This window comes from Eucalyptus grandis, chromosome 11 (assembly GCF_016545825.1).
Source record: "Eucalyptus grandis isolate ANBG69807.140 chromosome 11, ASM1654582v1, whole genome shotgun sequence".
NCBI lineage: Eukaryota > Viridiplantae > Streptophyta > Magnoliopsida > Myrtales > Myrtaceae > Eucalyptus > Eucalyptus grandis.
This window is the reverse complement of record NC_052622.1, coordinates 5083466-5101081: the sequence shown is the minus strand read 5'-3', so window position 1 is coordinate 5101081 and position 17616 is coordinate 5083466. Positions and strand designations below refer to the sequence as shown.

Here is a 17616-nt window from a genome sequence, read left to right as displayed (position 1 = left end):
AATACTTTCAAATACAATTATTATGAGTCTTTTGGGTAAAATACGCATGAAAAGCTAATATAGCAGTAAATATTGATATCACCTAGATCCAAAATAATGGCTTGAAGTGACATCCCGTTGATAATCGTCCAATACTCACCCTTGAAGTTGATAATCGTCCAATACTCACCCTTGAAGCGAGGCAAGGGCTATGATTGAAACGTTCCCCTCGATATTGGCCCACCGTGTTTGGCAAGAGGTGGCGATCCTTGTTGAGATCAAGGCCTCATGAGCGTAGCGTGGGATGTTAAATTATAATCAAGTTTCATGTGGGCTCACCCGAATTTTTTAATGTTTCCATCCAACATCAATCAATTCATATTGTAAAAACTTATACGACAATAGCGGATCTATTTGTTTTGATATATAATACACCAAAAGTGACCAATCCTAAAATGTTTTCATCAGCCTACCTACTTGTTTTTTTTTTAAGTGCTTGTCTAGATACATTTTTTACTTATGATAATTTGCCTCATCTAAATTTTTTACGTGGGGTCACCTGAATTTTTTAATGTTTCCATCCTACATTAACCGATTCATATTGTAAGCATTTACATGACAATTCACCTAACAAATTGAAATGAAACTATTCGTTTGGCCATATAATACATCAAAAGTGACCAATCCTAAAATGTATTCATTAGTCTACCTACATATTTTTTAAGTGCTTACCTAGATAAATTTTTATTTATGATTATTTGCTTCATCTATATTTTACCTCAAAGATCACTTTAACTTTTGCTCAACCCGAAGCACCCGGAACTTTTAAAATTGTAGATTCACATAAAGTTTTTTTTTTAAATAGTTTACTAAAATTTTAGTATTTTAAATTTTGAACGGAATAAAGGAAAGGCTTTTCAGCTTTCCAAAAAGCACAAACGAACAGGTCCTCGGCCCAAATGGTCTCTGGTGCTTTTCTCTACTTTTTCTCTCCTTTGTTTAGGAGATGTTTGGTTCGGTGGAGAGAGGATTATAACCGGAGTAAAAATCAGGACACAGAGTTCCCGCAACCAAACACGCCCAAACTCAAACCCGAACCCAAAACCCGATTCCCCATCTCCTCCTCCTCCTCCTCCAAAACTCCCGCCTTCTTCCCCTCGCCGGAATCTCCCGCTCTCGCCGCATCCACTCGACCCGCCGCCGCGCTCCTCCCTCTCTCCAGCACGAGCTTCGACTCCGTCTTCCTCGTCGGGCTCGCTTCTCTGCTGGCCTCGGCTTCCTCGAATTCCTCTCGGTAAGTGTAAAATTCCAGCTGGTGTAACGGCATTAGCTTAGGGCTTTTTTGAATTTCGTTTCCTGACGGACGTCGTTTCTCCCGTCGGCGCTCGATGAGAACTCCGGGGACACGTCTCCTTGTTCTCTGCAGCTAGTCTTAAGCTGATTTTATGGGACTTGTCGACTGAAACGGCTAATCGCACCAACGCCTCCCGAGATTCGGCGAAATTGCGCGGCGTCCTTCATTTTCTGGAGTCTGGATTGGGGCATTTGTCGCTTTAGAGTTTCTGCGTGCATGTTCGTCGCATTACGGGTGCATTTTCGAATTAAAGTTTCCGTGCGCATACTTTGAGAAGTGGGGGATGCCCGGTTGCGCTATCGGTAAGTATAGGCTGTGTTCGTGTGAATTAGCCTTGCTGGTCTTTCGGAATTGGATAATGTTGGCGAATTCAGTTCAATGTTTCGAAGATGCCCTCACCCCCTTCCCTCCATCCTTAGATTGAATTTCCATGCGGAAGTGTGATCAGCTCATTTTGTGCATCACCTGTTTGTTTATATGCATTTGAGAGTCGCTGGGTCTTTCCAACATAATTAATGCCAATGTAGACATTTGCGCTTGCCGTGCGTGCGCGTCCATGTATGCTGATTACTTTCAGGACTTATAACTCTGCTTTTGATGTATTGTAATTTTCTAGGAGGAGAATGAGCTTTCTTTGTGTTAATGTTGAATTAGATTGATTGTTCGATTAGAGAGCATAGCATTGGTTTCCAGGAGCTCGATGTCCAGATGAGCAGCTCAAGGGAGAATTCACCCGACTGGCTCCGCGCTTTCAAGGTGCCCTCTAGGAATGATTCCAATATTATTTTCATAAGAATTTTATGGTTCTCTGTCATATTTGTTTAAATTTTTATGTTGATCAAATATTGTATTCACCTTATGTTAGTCAAGAGATTACAGAGTCACTTCTCCTTTTTCTTTAGGTCAAAATGATTTGAGCATCAGCAATCTTCTGTCTCCTTAAAACATCAGAGCTGAGACTTGTTTCATATGTATTGACCAATGTGTTACAATGTTTTGAGTGATTTCCTCACTTTGATTCTTATCAAGATGGCATTATTAGACTTATTTCTGCTCTTGTCTTAACTGTATGCTTATAATTAGGATTTTCTTTTCTTCACAGGCGCCTCCAAATTCAACTGTCTCACTGTCCTCTGATTCTGATTATTCTCAAAATGACAGTCCTAAAAAGGAGGATGATGTTGATACTGATAAACTGCCTTTACGTAAGTTCATTGAAGTCTCGAGTAAGAGCAAATCTCAAGATTTATCTGTAAAAGAGACTGGTGCACATTCAGCTGAGAAGATTCTAAAAGAGGAGTCTCCTGAACAAAGACTTGGAGTAGACGAGCCAGGATTCTCCAAAACTAAGAAATCAACTAATCGAAAGAGAAGTGAAGGTAATGTGGAGAGCAAGACATGATTATTTAAGGGCTTGCTATAAAAATTATTAAAACTTTGGATATCAAGATTAATTTGTGGTTCCATCTGGAGTTTAAATCCAATTTTGTCACTTAAATAGAAATCTAAATTTTGTCAACAGTATTTGTATCCAATTTTTATGGCTGGCAACTTCTTTACAGGAGATCAGAGACTTGGGAAGGTTAGGGATAAAGTATCGGCTAAAAAACAGGTAAGGAGCATTCACATAGAAATCTTCAGTGATGCTTGCACTGATCTTAGTATTAATTAAAGGAATTGTTTGGAGATGAGGACATCTTTTTCAGATGATATTTTTTCAAGTTAAATGAGAAATAGTAGAGCTTGGAGTGTTGAGAATAATATCTTTGACAACTAATAATACAGAAAATTCCCTTCCAGGAATGCCCTGAAGTTATTTATGAGTTCTGTGGTTTTTAACGTTTGCACATGAGAGATAAAACTTAATGGATGGAATCTGTTACCTTAAACCCAGTCATGTTTACTTAGGTGTTTGCTCAAAACCATCACAATATGGCTCTATTTTTTGGATGAACTGAGTTAGTCTTTTCGAGTAAATTCATTCTTGAACCAATTTTGTGTTGCTTATAAGCTCACCTTTTGGTTGAGTAGGCACCGAGTCATTCAATTTTGACATTGTCATCGGATTCGGAGTCATCTCCTGCCAATCACGATAGAAAAGAAGGTATTGCAAATCATGAAGAACTTCATGAGCTAAAAGCATCTAGTTTCCAAGAGGAAGAACAGGAAAAAGAGGCATCTCTTACTGATGCTAATGAAAAGTCTCCATCAAAAAAGGCTTTAAAAGGAAAAGGTTTGAGAAAACAGCTGAAGTTGGAGGATACACTGGATACGGAGAATAAAACAGGTAACATATAATATAAAAATGTATAAACGTGGATGGGAGCTATGAAAAGCTTTGGGGAGCATTATCAATCTACCCTCTTTCTATTCCACACTTGCATGTACAGGGGTCGAAATATATATACAAATTTAAAATTTGTGCAGGGGATGGAAGAGATGTTGAAGTTGCAGAGGAAGAAACATCTGAGAAGCATAGAGAACTGCATGTGAGAAGGCTTGCTAACACTTTAAGTTGATACTCTGTCTAATCTTAAATCAATTCATTGACTTGATAGTTATTTTTTCAGGCGGGCTCTTCAAGATTGCCTCTGGTGCTTTCGGAGAAGGTTCAACGTTGCAAGGTGGAGGAAAAAGCTTTATGTTTATCAACTTTTTCTTGTCTTTCAGTCTGGGAATGCATATTGTACAGTAGTCCTGGACCAAAACAATGCTGAGCAGTGTAAAATCCACTTCAAGAACATCTCTCAGTTTGGATTTGTTAGAAAACTACAATGCAGAGATTTTTCATGCAGGGAGCGGAAGTAGTCTACCCACTTCTTGTCCTTTGATTTAGTTTCTTGAGTAAAATCACAAATTTATGCTTTGAAGTCACCTCCTACTTCTCAAATCTTGTGCATAATTTAGCACATTGTTTTTTTTTTTTTTTTTTTGGTAAAGAATTTAGCACATTGTTTTTGGCCAAGGATTACCTGAGGTTGCATTCTTTCCTCTGACATGACTTTTGGAATTGATTTATCATATTAGGTTACAGAGTACAGGAAATAGAACAAATTAAATTGAGAAAAAACCCTTTTGGCCGGTGCAGGCACTTGTTGAATGTGAAGGGGATTCCATAGATTTGAGTGGTGATATGGGCTCCGTGGGTCGAGTAGTAATTTCAGATACTCCATCTGGAAATCAAGACATGTTCTTAGATTTGAAAGGTACATACCAACACCTTGACCCTAGTTCTGCGGTTTATAGATATCTGAGTGACCCATCTGGTTCATCTGTAGAGTTGCTGGGCCTCCCTTGCAAGCTTATATTATTTTGACTTGTCTTGAGAAGTTTTTGCTATTACTGACTAAGTTGTGCACTAAGGTAGCTCTAATCTGAAAAGTTACGTTCCCCCAGTAATTGTAAATATATCCTTCTGCTGGTTTCCTTGTCAGGCATTCTGTCTAGTGGCATTCATGTCTGTCTTGGGTTTTGGTCCATTTTCTTGAGTAGTTCTGTACCACAATCGTGTTTCTTGAGCATCTTAATTGTATACTTTGACTTAGAGATGATGGGTTTGTGTCAGGAACCATATACAAAACAACCATAGTTCCTTGCAGGACATTTTGTGTTGTAAGTCTTAAAATCTCTCTCTCTCTCTCTCTCTCTCTCTCTCTCTCTGTTTCCCCTTTCCACACGCATGGACACACAGGCACATGGCACACTGACATGAAAAGCTGGTCATGTTCATGAATAGATTGTGTATTCTTCAAATTCTTTTTGTTGCTTTGATGTGACATCTTTTATGTTTTCTTCTTTTAGGTTAGCTTTGGTCAGTCGGAGGCAAAGGTATGGTTGGTCTCTGTTTCGGTTTGTCTAGCATTTCAAATTTTGTCGGGTTTTGTTTCTTGTTAATTATTACCCTTAACAATCAGGTTCTTTGCATCATAAAATCTCTTTCTCTGGAAGAAAACTCTTCCATCTCATTCATAGATATGCTTCTTGTCATATTTACTATGTTATAGGTGTTGCATGATGAGTTGCAGTGCAACACAAGATATACCTTGCTGAGACCCTGCTTTTTCGACAGATAGAAGCAATTATGGATGACTTTGTTCAGCTGAGTGCACAGTCCAACATCAGCGAAGCTGAAACCATGGTTGAAGGTCAGGTTTCTTCATGTTATATTGCAAAATGTTATGTTCTCTGTGTGATGTTCACTTAACGTCTGATCAACATGTACTCTGTAACTTGAATAGGAACACTTGATGGCTTCTCATTTGATTCGGATGAGGAGCCTGATAAGGTATCAAAAGCCACTGCCTATCAAATTGATCAAAAAGATGTCGCAGAAGGAGAGACCATTGGGAAGGCCAAAAGGAAATCTGAGAAAACATCAGTATGAATTTTCTGCATTCAAACTGAGTTATCTTTGAAGATTTGTTATTGTCTGTGTTTATAATCAGTAAGCGTGGTTATAGGGATTGCCTCGGAAGAAAGGTAAAACTATGGGGAGCAAGCCACAGCCTGCCAAGAAAGCTCGGAAGAAGAGTCAAGTTTCCAAGAAAGGCGCAGGCAAGAAATGAAACCTACATAGAGTTATAACATTTTTACCTCAATAGATTATTAGACAGCTGAAAATCTTGGACACGTAGTTTAACATAGTGACAGAAACTAAGATTGCATTGAATCTTGTAAAAGAGGTTGCCTCGCAGAACAGCAAGAGCCTTTATACCGGAAAGTTGTAGTTTCTCTGATTCTTTTCTAAGTGTCAATCCGGTCAATTTAAATTTCTTATTTCCATAATTTTGTCCCGGACAAGTCCCATGGATTTCAACTGAATGACAAATCCGGAATGATAGGAGGAACTTGTTTTTGTAATATACGTGCCAAATACTCCACAAGAAGCTTTACATAGCTTGTCTAAGCTTCCGTGTTCTAATTAAAAGCTGTAATAGTGAAGAATTGGCACGAGGGCTTATGGCAATATGCTTTACAAATAATGGACTGTGGAGATCTTTTCTTCTTTTCTGCCTACAGAATAGGCTATCCTGGTCCCCTGCAGTAAACACTTTCTTCTGCAATCCCTATTTTCTTGTCGAAATGTTTCTTTATTACCTCTCTTCCCACTATTTGGTGTATAATCGGTTTGTTCACCAATTCGGTTATTGTCCCTGCTATAAAAGTTCTCGGCAGGTATGCTATGCTATGATCATCTAGACTATACTCTGATCAGGTAGATTCAGATAAAGTTGAACGAGAATTGGGAAGAAAATCAATATTGCGAATGGCAGGAGGATGCTAGAGCTGGAAGTCATAGCCACAGTCTTGCCACTTTTAGCGCTTTCTACTGCTGGGGGTGTCGCCGCGCTATCAGGTCTCTTTACCCTGCAGCGTCCACGTCGAGGATCTGTTGTAAGGCGGAACTTGAGTAAAGAGTTTGAAAGCAAAATTGCAGACTGAATGAAGAGGTTTTACAGAGAAACGTACCCATTGGAATTGGGGCAGAAAGTGATCGCGTAGTTATAAGCCTTGCAGGTGAAGGTACTCGTGCCATCATCAAAAGCGTAGCTATAGGCCCTCGGGCAAGCTCTCTTGAAGATGCCTGAATAGAAGGAGGGGCGACAGGTCGTCGGGTTAGCGAATTGCCCGCTGCAGCAATACTCATCTAGCCCGAATGCCCCGCACGCGCTCTTGCATGCGACTACCCCGTCTCCTCCGTCGCCGCCAACTACCTGAAGCTCTTTCGGACAACCTGTTGCCAAATCAAATTTTCGTTTTTTCTCAACGCACTCATTCCAGAGCGAAGCAACCAAACATCTTATCCTTCGTTCGAGCCAAATGAAGCGCACCATCATAGATAAACTTACCCATGTTTATATCTGAAGCGCAGCCTGTGGCATTACATGAGCCGTATACTGCTTGTGGCACCGCAAGAAGGGGCAAATTATAGCCGTCGACTATGCTTACGTCATAAAGTCCTTGTCATTGCCTAAACCAAGCGTGATCTCGAATAGCGAAGCTGGAGGTGCTGCGCCACTACCGTCGCACTGCAACCTTCCCCCGCAATCTCCGGTTTGGCATGTCCCTGCACCCAACTCGTCAAATGTGCAACCGGTCCTTGCCCAGATCCTCCCGGACCATCCCGGAACCGATGGGATCCGGATGCTTTGGCCAGGGTCTAGCCTGAACCCAGTCGTCGGAAGTTGCGGTGTCCCGGATCCTGCGAGGGTCCCGGGCCATATGGTTTGGGGGCAGTTGTTTGTTACAGTGAATGTGCAAGAGTTGGAGCGAGGAAAGAGGAAACAGAAGAAGACAAGGAAGAGACCTTTCGAGAGGTCGGATGACTTTGTTTGCATTGTACTTGCTAATTTCTTAACTTTCAAGAGATTTTCTTGAAAGGGTGGGTTTGGCTGATTGGTTGATGAGGCTTTAGCAAGCCCCTAGATATGGCAGTTTCTAAGATTCTTGGAAGTACGAGGGAAAATTGTGTACATAGGATTACGTTGCTTCCATGAATTTCTCAGCCGCAATATGACCCTATTGGGTTTAGCATTTTCTTCTAGCCTGATAGGTCTCATGAAGAAGCAATTCCTTCCTTCGGCTTTTGCGTAGGATGGGGACGTATGTCATGTAACATTCTCTCCCTCCTTTGGAATCATCTTCGAATCCCCAAGTAACGAATCAGCTGGATTGATTAGATGCTACTGTAAGTAAGATTTCATTTTAAAAAGGCGATTCATATTCTTTCTCGGCAGCGAACATTATTCTGTACTAAAGTGAATTTCTGCCTTCACGAAGATACATTTGAGCTTAACAAAAGTATGTACGCTTGGATCTTAAGATTGATTTTGGAACGAATCGGAATGTTTTCTCCTGCTAAAGCTACCTATTTGTTTCAGGAGTCCCCTACTTCAATCTACCATCCATCGCCTGAAAAAGCATCAACCACTCAATCAAATTGGCAGAAGGTTAGAACACGGAAATGACCCTGAATGTTATGTTGCCAACCCAGAAATTGTCTAAACAGATACCATCCGGCGGTTGCAATATCACAGAAGTTCCCAAAATTTTACAGATTCTGAGAATAACAGAGTCCCATCTCACTGGGCTGTTCAACTAATTAGTACATGGATGAGCACTTTCTAATAAAAAGAATAAAATATAAATCTTAAAATTTGTTTAAAAAGTGTAATTGAGTATTAAAACTTAATTTTCCGGTTCAATTTAGTCCTAAAGTTAATACCATTAGACTTACTAACGGAAAATACCAATATGATGCGGACGTGACATTTCAAATGTTTTTATTTTTCACGTGTCTTTTTTTCACTATTTTTATTCAAAATCTTTAAAAAGTTAGATTTAAAAACTAAAAAAAAAAAGCTGAAATTTATCTTAAAAGACAAAACTATTCAAAAATATCAAAAAAAAATGGCACCAGTGAGCGCATCCATCACCGCCACCCATCACTAGAAGGGCTAGTGATAGTCGCCGCCCTAGGTATGGGTGGTTGACCCTCGCCTTAGGTGAGAGTAGGCACCCATATCTGGGCATGCTGACTCTCACAGGAGGTCGACAACCATTGCCTACCATGGGTGAGGCCTTGTCTGCCTTGGCTCAAGGCTAGCAAGGCTCATTAGATCTAGGCAAGCCTCGCTATCCCTAAGCAAGGGCCGGCCTCCTGTGAGAGCCAACAAGGTCTCGCCGAAGGCAGGGCAGGCGATGGTCGCTGCCCCTGTGAGGGCCAACATGCCCAAATCTAGGCATCCTCGCTCAACCTAACAAGGGTCGTTGCTCTCGCCTGGGGCCGGTGAGGCCTCACCTTGGTCACGCGAGGGCCGGCCACCATCGCCTAGGGTCAATGGCCAATGTTGGCCCCTCCAACAATGGCAATTATGGCAAAAGCTCCCATCGATGCCATTTTTTTAACAGTTTTGTTTTTTTAAATAAACTTTAGTTTTTCCTTTTTAGTTTTTAAATCTATTTTTTTTAAGAAGAAGAATAATAATTTTAAAAGCCCTGTTGGAAATAAAATTTGATTTAAAAATGTCATGCCAAAAATAAAAATTCATTTGAAATACCATGTTTAAGTCACGTCAACATTTTTCATTAAATAATATTAACTTTATGATTCAATTGAACCAATTTGACAAATTTTAAGATTTTGATTTCAGTTTTTGCAAATTTCAAGATTTGATTGCATTTTCTTGATAAATTGTAGAACTTTTATTGCATTTATTCCTAAAAAGAAAAAGAGCCTAGCTCCAGATATACGGTCACTATTTTTATGTCATAGATCAGGCAACACTGCCATAATGTTTAGTCATTCCTAATGACTAAAAAATCAACCACCACCACAACAATGCACCAGTTTCAACCATCTTCCCAACCATCTTTCAAATCAAGAAAACCCGTGTTACCCACCATCATAAATACTAACCAAGTCTTTCACACCAGCAGAGCACCTGTTGGTACATGCAAAATTGCAAATACGTCGTCACTTCATAATTCAACAAGCAACCATGAAGAAAGACCAGAGACAAGACAAAGAAGTGACAATAATAATTGCCTCTCTTTGTATTGAATAAGTTGAAAGGCTTAAAAAACTGCAGAAAGCAATCCCATCTTGGGCCTGTCGCTTCCTTAATTCAACAAGCAACTGTGAAGAAAGACCAGAGACAAGAAAAATAAGTAACATAATAACAGCCTGTCTTTGTATTGCATAAACTGAAAGGCTAGAACTACCACAGAAAGCCATCCCATCTTGCCCTGCATACATCAGACCAGATAGTTTTAAGAACAAATACAGATTGAACAGAGAACTGATACATGATTTTGCTTGGGATTGTTTTTCGTTTTGGGGGTATGGGGGTGGTTGTTTTCGTAACACAGAACAAATTGCGCTTGGTTGACTTTCACAGTTCATTTTCCAGGGTCAGCCGAAGCTTGGTTGAGCAAAGACCCCAGTGCAAACCAAACTGCTGCGGATTAAATACGAGTCAGCAAACCAGGCAACCCACAAAGATTCAGCAACTCTTGAACTCAAATGAAGGCAAAAGTAACTCTTTATGTGCATGTACAAATTGAGCTTGGTTTGACTTTCACAGTTCATTTTCCAGGGTCAGCAGAAGCTTGGTCGAGCAATACCCCAGCACAAACCAAACTTTTGCAAATTAAATACAAGTCAGCAGAGCAAGGAACCCACAAAGATTCAGAAACTCTTGAACTCAAATGAAGGCAAAAAGTAACTATTTATGTGCATATACAGATAGATGGGTTCCAGTAGCGTTGCTGTTGCTGTTAGAAAGTAACCTAACTCTCCACTGGATTTCTTGGGACGTACACTTCTCTGGCTTCCCAAAGATGGGGCACCGACCTTAACCAAACTGTCAATAGTCCACCAGAGAAAATGTTTGCAACACAAGCAGAGATGTCCAAAAGCAGCCAAGTAGGAGCCTTGAAGTTTCCGTTCTCAAGCATTTGGAATTATTTGTGCTGAAAAATACAAACTCCAGAACAATTCCCAGCATTTCTCGGTTGCCACACATGATTCAAAGCTTTAGAAGCCACCCGGAAAAAGATCATACACATTTTCATTCCTCTCCATTAAGTCCACCCGGTATTTGGATATCAGGACACCACAATCTGCACTGTCCTCGCCCATCTTCCTGAGTGAAAACTCTGCATGACTGCCACTGGGGAATCAATTACCTACACACGAGAAATGAACACAAATAAACTAAAAGCTCCAGACCTTTAAACTTCAGAAAATTTAGAGGAAAATAGATCATTCATCAATATTCAACAGATTAGTTAAAACTCTCCTGAAAGTGCACATGCTTCAACCCTGCAAAATTACCATGTAGAACATCAACACCCAAGAAAAAACAGCCAAGGATAAACATGAAATGCAACTGAAAGAAAAGACTTAAAAGACAAATTACTGCTTGCTCGCTCGCTCGCTCTCTCTCTCTCTCTCCCTCCCTCCTCCCACACACTCATAGAGTACACATAACATGCATTAAATAATAAAGCCAAGTTTCAACCATACACCAATTCTATATTGCCCTTGATGTGGGAACTTGGAAAAGCAGCCCTGCATGGGTGAACAGTGGTCAAATTTGACAAACCAAAGGATTATAACCATTACACATCTGAAATACAACAGATAAAATTAAAATAAGAGGTAAGAGCTATCAGTTAATAATCTCTTCTACACTTTTTACATTACATATAACCTTCCTCCCTGTACCCACTCAATCTGGAAAAGAAAGGGAAAACATCATCAAGAAAAGAAGAGGAGTAACGGAAAAGAGTGAATAACGATTAAAGATGCTACAACAATGGCCGCATTGACCAGAGGCACCATGCGATAGTTACAGTTCAGAAACTGTAGTACAATGAGAGAGAGAGTTCAGCTACAATATTGGTATCAAAGTCAGACTACAGGAGAGAGAATTAATCTAGAAATAGTTAGGTAAGATTGCATTAAACAACCATAGAAATAAAGTCCTCCTACAAAAGGCAGGATATATCAAGCCTGCCATTTTTTAAGTATCCGCATTAAGTTCTTCGACATAAGTTCAACGAAAGGACAAAATGTTCCAGAAGCAACATAGCATAAAGACAATTATTTATAATCTAGCTCATGTCCATCCCGTCTCCAACTTGGCTGCAGATAGGACTGACAGCAGAGAAGGATCTCTCAAATGGAGAAGGATGAAGCTGTGCATCACGCCTGCGCTTAAATGCGCAGCTTTCGGAGGAAGAACTTTCAGCATCAAGCTTCCTACGGACGCCTCTCACAGCCTGTTCCTCAGTTGGTGTTAGGGGGAAAATCTTGCCGCTTGCTAGGCAAAGTGAACTATGGTTATCATACAAAATCCTCTGGTTACAATTCTTGTCACAGATGTGTGTCAGTCCTGTCAGTTTACAAAGGTACATGTTTCCACAAACATGTTCGTTTTGGCATTTCCGATCGCATTTGTGGACTGGAATAGGCCCATCCCGGCCTAAAATAGTTGACAGATAAATAATATTTCCAGCCCCTGCTACGATGGATTTGCCACATACCTCCATTGCTTCCTTCGACTAGAAACTTCTTAACTCCAAGACTATATCCCAAACGTTAACACCTTCCCCCGGAAATGTTCTGCAGAGCCCAACAAATCACGAAAAAATGATCAAACTCTCCACAAAAGGCTAAATGGCGTAGAAAGCTGTCAAATTCTCAGGTCTATTATCGTTTTATCTTTCACCACTCGCATCATCATCATCGCCTTCCACGACCTCAAGGCATCCGAGTGCTTTTTGTCATCTAATAAAACATAATATGGGCAATAATGGAGGAAATGAAAGAGAGACCGAGAGGGTGGGAGAATGAGCAGGGAAAGCTCAAAGGGTCGCAGATTATAAGCAATAGCTGGAGAAGACAGAGCTATTCAGAGGCTAAAAAAGGCAAATACAGGTCCCAGCTGCTCTCTTTATTTATACTGGACACCATCCCAGAGAGAGAGAGAGAGAGAGAGAGAGAGAGAGAGACCCTGAAAGCTGAACAGACAAAATTTAGCCAAAATCTCAAATTTCTCCATGGAGACTCAGAGGGGGGTAATAAAAAGCAGAGATTGGTCAATTTCTCCTCGAACCACAATCGCAGCGCCAACTCAAATGGCTAATCCTCGCAGACCCGGTCTCAAAAAAGGCAATTTTATCCTCTCCTCCATCACCAACCCATAATTAGAAACACCAGCTAAGGTTTCCCCACCAGATCTACGCCACACGAGCGCGCAACTGGCAGAACAGAATCGTTCCAAGGCAAAAGATGCCCAAAAAGCATCGCACGGACAAGACACACGACAGAAACGAAGACCCTCTTCAGGGCAACACGACCAGAACCCAACAAATTCAACGGCCGAACACACGTCACCATGGCCAGAAAGAAAGAAGACCACAGAAATCACATGAAAAATCCGACCGAACCCAGAAACGAGAGGCCACTCACCAGCTCGTCGAGCCACGGAACGCCTCGGCCTCCTCCTCGGAACCCAACAAGGACAGCGCCTCCCTCTTCTTCCCCTCTCTCCTCTCTCTCTCTAACCTCTTTCTCTCTCTAACCTGAAAGCAAAGCAGCGAGGGGACGAGGAGTGAACGGAGTATTTATAGAGGGAGGAGGGGCGGGGGAGGAGGGGCCCCAGGGGAAGGCTCGTCCCTCTCTTTCTTCTCGTGACGTTGACGAAGAACTGTGAGAGAGAGAGAGAGAGAGACAACAGACGAGATTAGAGAGAAGTAGATAGAAATGAAATGCGAGTGAAATTCGTGCGAAATGAAGGGGTGAATTTGTCAGATCGGATACCACCCCCATTTAGTGGGAATAATGCCTTCTCCTCCCCCCAAAAAAATAAATCAATAATAAAATAAAATAAAAAAGAAAAGCGAAAAGGAAAAAGATAGTGGATAATAATATAAAGCGGAAATATCAACCGGCGTTCACTGTGACGTGTCTAACGTCTCTCCCCCGCTCTATTCCAACGTGTTTTTCTTGTTTTTCTTTCTTTATTCGTTTTGCGTCCTGATAGGGCGGAAATGAAGGGGGGCGTGCGTGGACTTTTGAACGGTCTCGCCCTATCCGCGCCCTCCGCGTGTCGCCGTCCGCGTCGTGGACGGAGAGAAAAGCGCGCCCGGTCAACTGGACTTGTTGAACGGGCGCCGAGATGGACGGTGGGCCTTCGAGGGCTCGCTCGCTCGGGGGAAAGTCAGGCCCAAACTCGCTTCACCCAATCGAGCTTTTCTGTAAAAGGCCCAATGGGCCATAAAAATTAGGGGTGGTGGGCCGGTTTAACCGGAACGGCCCACCTGGTCCTGATCCGAATCGGACCGGAATCGGTCCTGTCCGGTTCCCTCGTGGCCGGGAGGAGGAAAAAAGACGATCATTCGTGATGGCGAAGCAGAGAACTGCGGGCGAGGATCAGCAGGATATGGACGGCGAGTTCGATTGGCGCGCGAGGTGTTGAGAGATCGTTTGCGACTCCCCCTCCATCTCTCCATCTCCATCTCCATCCCATTGCCCTTCGATCTGCTGAATCTCTCACCGACTCAGTCTTTGATCTTTCTCCGTTGGGTACTGGTTGAGCAGTCCGGATGGGTGGCTTGGAGGTTTCGGAACACGTAGTCGTCCGCCCTGCCGATTTGGGGTTTTCTCCAGTTCTCTGATCTCCCTCAACCTCCATTGGTCTCCATTCTTCTTTTGTTCGGTTTTAAATCCACTGCGTCCACGCTTCGATTCGCAACTTGGCCGTCTTCTACTTTGTCGAAAAACAGGCTCTTTGTTTGTCGCACCGAGTAATTAGGGTTCTTCGGATAAAATATAACTAGTTTCGGTTTTCATTTTTCTAATAATAAAAATTAGAAAAAAATAAAAGATGCTATCGGTCCGGTCGGTGGATGGGTCCACACCTGGAACCGGGACCGAGCCGATACTTACCGGATCCGGCTCGGTCCGGTTCTTCTTGCTCATAGAACCGTCAAACGCCCCCACCTTCTTCTTCAAGGACTCTCTGCGTAGCTAGGGTTTTGAAACGGCGGAGGCGGCCGTCGCGGTGGGGCCGAAGATCATGGTGGGATTCAAGGACCGGTACATGGTGATGGAGGTTTTCCTGGATCCGAATCGAGAGCTCGGGGTGGATGACCCCATCATACTCACTCAATTCAACGTATCCAAAGCGATACGGGACAGCATCCTCGTGAACTTCGGGAGTGCGGCCTCGCTTCGTCTCTCGGATCCTTTCAAGGTACTCTTCCTTCTTTATGGGATCCCTCGTATCCTGGAATCAGCAGGTGTTTGGAGGTTGAATTCTGTGTTACTTCGCTACCAAGTTCTGCGATTCGGTCATGGTCAACCTAAGTAGTTGTGATCTTTCGTGCAGTGAAGTATGTAAATCCCATCACGAAGCTTTGCATCATCAGAGCTTCTAGGGAGGAGCACCAGAAAGTTTGGGCTGCGATCACCTTGGTCACGAGCGTCGGAAATTGCCCGGTGCTGTTTAATTTACTCGACTTGAGCGGTGAGTCGAACGAGTGTCGACCCGGATGCTGAATAGCACAAAAATTCATCCATTACTCGTTGAAATTGAATCATGAAATTAACGCTTTATTCTCCTACTGGCGATTGTAAGCGGATTAGCTTAGTGGGATCGGCTTTTGTAAAAATATCTTGTCTCAATCCTTCTTAACAAAAGAACAATACCGCCTGGATTCTTGAACTGTGTTTTTTTTTTTTTTTCTTTTTTTACACAAGTCACATTAACTGAAGCTTGAACTTTGAAAGCATAATGGGTGCCGAATTTGCAGTGCTGTTATTGTGATACTAGCATGATTTTCTAGCAGATTGGGAAAAATTTCATGAGGTTGTTAGCTCATATTTCTTTTCGTCTGACCATGATGTGCAAAATTATTTGATGGAAAGAGTGAGATCTTTTGCTGGAAGCTAATTGGGTGAGATTTCTATTGGTGCCAGGAAGCATCAAGGCCTGTAAAAAAGCTGCCTTGAAGTGTGATGAGTTGAAGTTTGAGCAGTACAAGCTTGTCTCCAGGTCTCGTCTCTCACCCGAGGTGGTTCAGCAGATGCACAACTGCCAAGAAAAGATTAAAATTTTGGAGCACTAGGAGCGCTGCCCTTGTATAGTGTACATACCTTTGGCTGGTATGATCTGTGCAATTGTTGTATTCTTTTTTCCTTTTATATGATATTTCAAGTTTCAATGCAGTAGCGTGTAATTCAAGCGCCTGAGCTGAATCTCTAAGTGGTGTATATGTTGGCTGTTGGCAAGAATCTTGTCCTTGTTTCTTTGGAGTGGTTATAAATGTCATGAATTATCACTGGACAGCATACACACTTGATATTCCAAATTAAACTACGGTATGGTGACTGAGGTTTCAAAAGCAGTTGAATTTGGTATTCCCACTTCTTACAGAATCTGCTGATTGGCAACAGAAATCTAGCTGTATGCGTATGTATTGTGTCTCATAAATTTTTATATACAACTCTTCTCAGTGCATCTTTTGCTTGTTGATGTTACTATATCTTCTAGGCTTTATGTCTAATTTGATCTTGACGTCACGATCTTTGCAGGTCTACCGAAGCAGGGCAATTGAGAAACCCTTTTCAACTTTCACCTTAAGGATCATAACTTTCCTCTTCTTTCCCAAGCCCCCTCAACCATCTTCTCACTGGAGTTGATATCCTGTATATCAGACATGCCAGGTGAGCTTTACGGCTTCAACTGCCATGACTTGAAATGCATGCCTACATGCCTACTCTTGTCCATGGGTTAAATCTCCATTACTGAATGTAATTGATCCCATAGCCAGATGATCATATGGGTTTTGTCGATTCATGTGATTAGATTTACACCAAGGTTCAAGATGCAATGTGGAATATGAAGCTGAGAGAATATAGTTTGAGCGCAAGTACAAAAGAATTGCCGGTACAGTTTATGCCTTTTGCAGGCAGTGTGCACCAGTCTGATTCCTCTCTACTGCATGGGACAATTTTGGGGTATCTTCAAACAACCATCTTTTTCTTGTTTTTATTTATGTTTTTATTTCCTCTTTTTTTGATTTGTTTGGGTGCGTCCGTGTTTTCTAACTTTGACATGTTGTATGCGAGTCTATTGATGTGGCACTTCAGAAAAATGGGGTCAAATTTGGCAAGGTCTATTTCAAGTATTAATTTCATATAATATCACCATGCTCGTGTGGTAAATATCATCATAATTAAAGACGGTATCTATTAAGAAAAGGTTTTTTTTTTTTTTTGGTAACCAAAGATCCGCCGAAGCCCCCTTTCACTTACGCTAATCAAGGTCACATCGCCCTCCAATCGCAGATGGCATAGAGGACGTCGTGCCAAGCACTATTTAGACGTCAGTACCTCGGGGGATTAACCCTGGACCCCAACACCAAGGCTCCCCACTTAAGACACTTTAGCAACGAGAGAGTTCAAACTCTCGACTTTGGCGATGAGGGAGAGAACGCACACCAACTGTGCTACCTGTAGTTGGGTTCTATTAAGAAAAGTTTATAAAGGTGTCAATTCATATTTATTGTCCTGATGAGTCGAGTCATTCATAATCAGGTGTGAGTTGATGATAGTCAGATTGGCTTTGGTTAATGTAATCTTAAGAGCGAGAATGCCGGTATCCTTAAATGTTTTTTGATTGTGCTTGCGTCTGAACTGTAAAGCTAAGAGACCGAGTGTCAATGACATGTTTGTACGCCTTTAATGTCCATGGAGAAATATGTTTGAT

General features: G+C 41.8%; 4 protein-coding genes across 4 annotated transcripts; 2 read left to right on the top strand and 2 right to left on the bottom strand.

Annotated features, from left to right (window-relative positions):
• Positions 1–938: 938 nt before the first annotated feature.
• Positions 939–6109, top strand: LOC104427035 (DNA-binding protein BIN4). Its single transcript, XM_018865763.2, has 13 exons — positions 939–1273; positions 2005–2089; positions 2436–2712; positions 2896–2945; positions 3365–3620; positions 3761–3822; positions 3904–3957; positions 4422–4539; positions 4899–4945; positions 5135–5161; positions 5403–5478; positions 5572–5711; positions 5794–6109. Exons 1-13 carry the CDS (start codon positions 939–941, stop codon positions 5896–5898), a joined length of 1632 nt encoding a protein of 543 aa, XP_018721308.2. The 3' UTR covers positions 5899–6109.
• Positions 6110–6170: 61 nt separating this feature from the next.
• Positions 6171–7821, bottom strand: LOC104424580 (pathogenesis-related thaumatin-like protein 3.5). Its single transcript, XM_039305558.1, is given in 5 exon segments — positions 6171–6700; positions 6803–7067; positions 7183–7290; positions 7293–7535; positions 7641–7821. Coding segments are annotated over 5 exon segments (819 nt in total). The 5' UTR covers positions 7672–7821; the 3' UTR covers positions 6171–6528.
• A 2516-nt stretch (positions 7822–10337) lies between these two features.
• On the bottom strand, positions 10338–13472 carry LOC104424579. The gene is made up of 2 exons (XM_010037034.3): positions 13314–13472; positions 10338–12464 (listed from the first exon to the last, which is right to left on the bottom strand). The coding sequence occupies exon 2, from the start codon at positions 12389–12391 to the stop codon at positions 11954–11956; it is 438 nt and encodes a 145-aa protein (XP_010035336.1). The 5' UTR covers positions 12392–12464; positions 13314–13472; the 3' UTR covers positions 10338–11953.
• A 1312-nt stretch (positions 13473–14784) lies between these two features.
• Positions 14785–17049, top strand: LOC104424578 (probable ribonuclease P/MRP protein subunit POP5). Its single transcript, XM_039304061.1, is given in 5 exon segments — positions 14785–15061; positions 15064–15099; positions 15235–15372; positions 15825–16010; positions 16440–17049. Coding segments are annotated over 4 exon segments (462 nt in total). The 5' UTR covers positions 14785–14922; the 3' UTR covers positions 15974–16010; positions 16440–17049.
• Positions 17050–17616: the final 567 nt, after the last annotated feature.